Consider the following 6,997-nt stretch of genomic DNA (forward strand, 5'->3'; position numbering starts at 1 on the left):
GAGCCTTGTCTGCACCAACCTCCAGAAACATACTATCCCGCTATCACTCGATCGTTTTGAAAAGATTTCCTACTCGATACAACGAAACAATCAATAGTCAAGTTCAACACTATCATGACCCTTGTCAAATATGGTGGACCAACTTTAAAGAAATAGTAATCAGAGAGAATAAATATGTCTCATTTATCCCCTTATCAAGTTCAACAAAAAACCCCGTCTCGCGACATAGTGGTGTCTCTCTCCAACTTAGGGACATCACCTTATGAAGTATGTATTCATTACTGTTATCTCCCTCATGCCCTTATGGAATGGTCTATATCATACACGAATCTTTTTCTACAATCGTCATTTTACTTTGGGTTGGGGATTCATATTTTTTCGTCATGGGAATGGCCAGTGGATCAAAAAAACGCCTGGCCCAACTGATGCTGTGAGGAGAAGAGAGAAGAGAGAAACAAAAGAAAGAGAGCAGGAAGAATGATTTATCGACGACCAAGTTTCCATCTCGCGATTCGCGATTGGATGTCGTCCCATGTCAAATCCTTGCGCTTGAGTCCCTCCATTTCCCCCTCTTGCAGTACCACGGTGGGGGCACCAGAGCCCTTACCCGCATTGTGTACATTACCACCAAACACTTGCTTAGCCACGCGACGGAGATCCTTGATGGTGACAGCCTCGATCTTGCTGCACATTTCCTTGACGCCGACCTTGCGACCGTGGACCTGGACTTGGCGACCCAGATCCTCGAGCTCAACCATGCGCGACTCGAGGTTCATGAGGAGGGAAGAGCGGAGCTGGTTCTTTGCGCGCTGCACCTCACCGTCCTTGAGGGCTGCAAAGCCTGTTTCGTCGCTGAGGGACTTGAGTTCGCGGCACATGACTTCGAGCATGTGGGCGGTGTAGGAGGGGGCGCATGAGGCGGCGATGCCAAACAAACCGCTGTCGGTGTAGCTATGGTTGAAGGCGACGCAGGATTCGACCCAGCCATGTTGGTTGAGGACGTTTGTGTAGAGGCGTGAGTACATGCCCTTGCCAGGTCCACCGGCACTGAAGGAGCCACCACCACCGAGGAGCGTCTGAAGGGTTGCGAGAGCGTAAATGTCCGGCGAGGAAATGGGGAGGGCTTCGAAGGCGAGGTGGATGTGAGATAGGCGAGGGAGCATGGGGTTCGCTGGCGGAGGGATTGGAGGGAGTGTGAGGAAACCGCCAGTGTACTGCGAAGGTATCGAGGTGTCTATTGGTGGGAAGTTGAGGTCGGGTGCTGTGGTTATGTTGGCGGTGGATGAGGTCGATGTGGACAGATTCTTGAGGAAGGGAATCTTGGAGATGAGATTGGAACTTCCTGGTAGTGCGCCTGTGGGCATGGGATGGTCTGCCGTGAAGTTTGCCTGTGATCCTGCCGCGCTGTCTGAGCCTACACTGGGGAGTGCTGGGCCTGTGCCTTTTTCCATGTCACCAAAGTATTCTTCAGTCAGCCGAACGGCCTCATTGTGGTTGACACCAGCAAAAGCGACTACTATCCTCTCAGGCTTGAAGAACTCTTTCCGGTATGCTTCAACGACGGAGCGGTTGATCAAGGGCAGCCGCTCTTTGGGGCAGAGCAGCGGGTTGCCGAGGGTGTTGTCTTTGTATGCTGCCATGTGGACAAGCTCTGGCAGAATCAGCTCAGGCTTGCTCCAGATCTCGCCAATTTCGTAGTCGGCCGTCTCGAGCTGCTGTTGGACCTCGTCCTCTGTAATCAAGGGATCGCGTATTGTCTCTGCGAGAACACCGACGGTGGTGGGCACGGCCGAGTTGAAGGTGGCGGATTGGTACATGAGCGACTCTCTGCTCGAGGCGCATTGGATGTTGCCGCCGAGGGTCTCAATCTTCTCCATCATCTGGTCGCCCGTGGTGGATCGCGTGGACTTGAATGCCAGACGGTCGATGATGTGGCTCACTCCTCGCAGCGCATCGTTTTCGTAGCGCGAGCCGGCATCGACGTAGACGCCAATGCCGGAGAAGTGGCCGGGGAGGGCCTCTGTGGCGACGCGGATGCCATTGGGCAGGGTGGTGATTTGGTCGAGTTCGGCGGGGTCCTAGAATGGTGGTTTAGAATGGCTTCAGATGCATCGACGTGGGCGGATGGCGGAATGCTAACCCTCTCTTGGGCGACGGCCGTGGCCAGAGACCTCCTACCAGCATATGCAGGCGGTGCTCTGAGAGACGAGCATGGCGTGGACAGCCCCCGGGATAGCGGTCGGCAGGTGCGCGGTCTTAACATGGCGGGCATGAATAGAAGGCTTGATGGCGCGCACGGGGAAAAATTCCCAAGCAGCGGGCGGGCAGGCATGACATGATGTCACGTGGACGTGCCAAGGCGCAGGGTACCCAGCATGGCGGAGCAGACAGGCGGCCCCACACGGCAACATTTGCGATCAGCGCCTTGAGCGTGGCGGGCGACATGCGAGACTGGGGAAATGGGCCATGTGACGTGATGAGACGAAACTTTGCTGGCCCTATGGCGAGGGGAGGGTGGAGGAGAGGGTATGATGGCATGCGCGCCATAGAGAGCGGCGGCGGGCAGTAAAACGCCGCCACCGGCAGGCCTTGTCTCAGGCGGCTGGGCGGCGTTGGGGCGGATGAAATGCCTCAGAGGATAGTAGTGGGTGGACGATGATTACAGCGGAGGAGATGATGGTTTGGGTCCGGGTCCAGACTAGGCGTAAGGATGGCAGTGTGCGGTATGGTTTCGTGACGGCATTGCGCCAGGGCGGCGAGGGCAGCCCGCACGTTCATGCTGGCGGCCATGACTGAGACCGAGGGCGGGCGCTCCGTTTGCCGTGTATGTGTGAGTGAGTAAGTGTGTAGGAGGGCACGTGAGAAGGCGTGCAGCAGTAGTGTCTTGTTGCGCTGCCCATTGTCGGTTGCCCCCCCAAAGAGCGCAGAGTGCAGAGCCCATCGCAGCCCAGAATAGCCCGCCCGGGCTCTAGAATCGGCTCATTACCCATTGACTAGCACGCCCATCGCCGTCGTCGCCCTGGCCGCCCTGGCTGCATAAACCAGCCCCGACCCTGTTGGCTCGCTCCGCTGCTTGCGTCCGCACTCGCATCTGCATTTGCATTTACTCTTCTGCCCTCTGCCTCAGACTCGCCCGCGCCTGTACCCATGCCCCATTAACCTGGGCCACTTGTGTCGTCTGTCAAACGCCCTCGAAACTCGCGCAATCAGCCTGCCGCCTCCCCCCAGCCTCAGGCCAGAGCTTATTCCTGTACTACTACTACCTCTGATCCCGCGCCCAAGACCAAGGGAGGTGATGTTCACTACAACGGCGGCCCCAGCTCCCCCAGCCGCTGTCTCAACCGGATTGTCGTCCGACTCGTCAGCTCAGCGACCGACGGGCGTCCATCGAGGAATCAGCTTCTTCAGAAATCTTCACCTGCACTCGGCCAGCCCACCAGACCAGACACGTGAGGACGCCTCCCGCCAACGGGCCCGCCCACGCGCCTCAACACACACGCCGCCAGCCTCACCTGCCCTTCCCTCTCCCTCTTCCCAACACCCTCCTCTGCCGCGTCTGCTTCCTCTGTCGCGACGCCAAACCACCGACGCCCAGCCCCAGAGCCCTCCAGCAGACTCACCGCCTGCCTCGCCCCACGAGACCATGACCCGCACTCGCTCAGAGACGGCCCAGCCCCAGCTGCAAGTCCGCAACAACACTGGGCCCACGCCAGCGACCACTTCTGCCTCCACCACCACCACTACCAACACCACCCAGCCATCAGACAGCTCCACCGATAGCGGAGGCGCTGTCAAACACCTCCCTTCAATTCGCTTCATCCCACATCAAGACCCCCGAGCCGGCAGACCTTCTTTGATATTCCCCACCATCACGCGAACGCTGCCCGACGAGTCGGCCGTGCTTCGCGTCGGCCGCTACTCGGAGCGCGATAATGCGCCAGAAATCTCTTCAAACACCCCTTCCGCTGCGGCGATTGGATTCAAGTCCAAAGTGGTCAGCAGAAAGCACTGCGAACTGTGGTGCAAGGACGGAAGCTGGTATATCAAAGATGTCAAGAGCTCGTCAGGCACCTTTTTGAATCACATCCGCCTCAGCCAGCCCAACGTCGAATCAAAGCCTTTCCGCATAAAGGATGGCGATATTATTCAGCTGGGCATCGATTTCCGTGGGGGTGAAGAGATGATTTTCCGCTGTGTTAAAATCCGCGTTGAATGCAATCGCGGCTGGCAGCAGGGCCTGAATACTTTCAAGTATGTTTACATATCCCTGTTGAGAGCGCCTTTGCTAACTCGTCTAGTAAACAAACCCACCAAAGATTGCGGGCCCTCGCCAAGAACAAGAAGGAGGTCGCGGGCGATGCCGCTTCTACACACACCTCCGAGTGTGCTATTTGTTTGATGTCCATAGCAGTATGTTTCCATGCCTTGATATAGCTGGGCTCTACTAATCACATTGCAGCCTTGTCAATCGCTGTTTGTGGCACCATGTTCACATGTCTGGCACTACAAGTGCATTCGTCCCATCCTCAATGGGCCCACATGGCCAAACTTTCTTTGTCCCAACTGCAGGGCGGTCGCCGACTTGGAAGAGGATGTGGAAGACATGGGCGAGTTTGAAGACTGGGAGGGTGACGAGGAAGTAGCCAACGGCGACACAACCACCAATGCAAACACAGAACAAGCCGACCGCCACGTCACTCCTCGTGCTTCTGTTGCACCCATGAACTCGAGCAGCTCAAACTTTGACCTCAGCGACCTCCGACAGCAAATCACAAACATGGATATCAACGGTACCGAGTCAGCCAACGGAAATACGCATCAGTCCTCACCCGAGACACCGGATCGCCAAATCACGCCACCTTCTTCGTCCGCCACAGCGCCCGTTAGCATCAACGTGTCTGGAGCAAACCAATACGCAGGTCTGACTCCACTACATCACACAGCGACCGATGGCCTAGCACCCGACCGCGTACACGATGGTCCAATGACGCCTCGCAATGACATTGGCCCATTTGTTCTAGACGGTAGTGCCGGCAGGGCTGCTGGAAACCGCTTGCACCAAGTTGAGACCTCCTCATCTGACTCGGACACGAATGGAAATGGACGACGTCCAAGTGAAGCCCCCAGTCTCCCACCTGTGCGCTTTGACTAGTAAAAGAAAGATATATGAAATAGGGGCGGCTTTTTGGTCTTTTTTGGATATCATTTTTTGGTCCCATACACAGGATCCATCGACATTCTCCCTGTTGACTCATCGCCATAGGATCTTATTTGTTTCGCATCATCTCTTCTTCGCTCGGCATTCACTTGTTCAGCATGTCTCTAGGGCGTCGATGGTGTTCTTGCCCTCTCTTTTTCTTTTGATATCTTCTTAATGGCTCTCCCTCTCACTCACACTAAGCGAACATGTTGTTATGATTTATTTGATTGAATTGAAATCCCTCTTGAATCTCTTTTGGCCCTATTTTTCCTCTTGATATTCTTTTCTGGCGCGAGAAGGTGGATGGAGTGATGGAGTAGTTGGACTTGTTGGGACTTGCAGGGGAACTTTGGCTACGATGCAAGGCCGACTATTGCTATCTAATGTAGATCGTGGGGAATATGGGGGGAAAGACGTATACAGAAGAGTGGTGGTTATATACACGCACGATTGGGAGAGGGAGGAAAGGGGCATATTAATGCATGTCATGGAATATATGAGGATTTCGTTTCGTCGTTATTTGAAAATGTGATTTGTGGATGCTAATGTTTGAGACTGAAGTTGGAAAATGATAGATGAAATTTCATAACACCATTTTTAGATGCCCGACTCCAACAGGTTAATGTGCGGCCTACCACTCTTTTCTTGGAAAAATAACCCGATATGCTTTACACCAAACAGATACAACATATTCAAGTTATTTCCTAACGCAGATCTAGGAAACTATTCAAGCGGATGTTTGATGTCAGGAAGTCAAAAACGATAAGTAGTATCCCACAACACGACACTCGGGAAACTGCAAAATAGTCTCTTAAAACACAATGCTAGAAGAAATTTTTTTAGCGCATACTTGATGTCAGAACTAGGAAGCTAAACCCGATGAATAACATTCCATGACGTAATACTCGGAAAAGCCGAAAACGGTAAACGGGTTCTTCACGATGCTCGGAAACCATTTAAAACCTGAATACTTAGTACTATGAAGTTGAGAACGAGAAATAGAAATTCTACAACATCAACATTTGAAAAATACATCAACTGCCTAATACTCTACAGATCAAAAAAAAACGATATACAAAAATAATAAGGAGTATTTTATAGCATATTACTAAGAAAAAAAATACATTCGCGAATACTTCAACACCAAGAAGTCAAAAAAACGCCAGGTTAAAAAATGTCAATTTTTTTCCAACACAACAACTCGTACCACCATTTCAGCTTGGATCTAATAGATAGAGAGGGAGAGAGAGAGAGAGAGAAAGACTTCACAATAGGAAATCGTATTTTTTTTAGAAAAAAAATACGAAAATTTAGGGGAAAAAAAAATAGTTATTCTAGAACAATTTTAATAACGACTATAGAGTCGAAATTCAATAAAAACGCGTATTCCACACAAACACACATAACACGGAAGTTAAAAAAAAAGTGGCGGAAGATTATGTCGGCAAAATGTCTAATACTAGGCAGTAAGAAAACGATAGACAGTTTATTTCTGTAGAAATACTATTTTTAAAACACATCTTAGTAGATGTTTGAACAACTTAGGAAGTTCAGAACGGTAGTATTTCATATGACAAGCACTGTGAAAAGTATTTCGGCAAATGGGTGGATAATTGAAAAATCGAAAACGATAAAAAAAAGAGAATAACGTGTTTCACCACCGAGCGCCGCACCCCACCGAGCGCCGCAGTTCCCCCACTAAAACAACGTCGCAATACTTCTTACGCAACACCACCACAATTTTTAGTAATAAATAGAATAAGATGTTATTCTTTAGATGCGTCGCTATCCTCTGTA

At 51.7% G+C, this 6,997-nt stretch overlaps 2 protein-coding genes across 2 annotated transcripts; one reads left to right on the top strand and one right to left on the bottom strand.

Moving 5' to 3' along the window:
* Window positions 1-482: 482 nt before the first annotated feature.
* Window positions 483-2,263, bottom strand: COCCADRAFT_90755 (uncharacterized protein; the record flags this gene model as incomplete). Its single annotated transcript, XM_007712040.1, has 2 exons — window positions 483-2,078; window positions 2,141-2,263. The coding sequence occupies 2 exons, from the start codon at window positions 2,261-2,263 to the stop codon at window positions 483-485; spliced, it is 1,719 nt and encodes a 572-aa protein (XP_007710230.1).
* Window positions 2,264-3,643: 1,380 nt separating this feature from the next.
* COCCADRAFT_90723 (uncharacterized protein) lies at window positions 3,644-5,152 on the top strand (the record flags this gene model as incomplete). Its single annotated transcript, XM_007712041.1, has 3 exons — window positions 3,644-4,251; window positions 4,299-4,410; window positions 4,460-5,152. 3 exons carry the CDS (start codon window positions 3,644-3,646, stop codon window positions 5,150-5,152), a joined length of 1,413 nt encoding a protein of 470 aa, XP_007710231.1.
* Between the last annotated feature and the right edge of the window lie 1,845 nt (window positions 5,153-6,997).

Source organism: Bipolaris zeicola (genome assembly GCF_000523435.1).
Source record: "Bipolaris zeicola 26-R-13 unplaced genomic scaffold scaffold_37, whole genome shotgun sequence".
Lineage (NCBI taxonomy): Eukaryota > Fungi > Ascomycota > Dothideomycetes > Pleosporales > Pleosporaceae > Bipolaris > Bipolaris zeicola.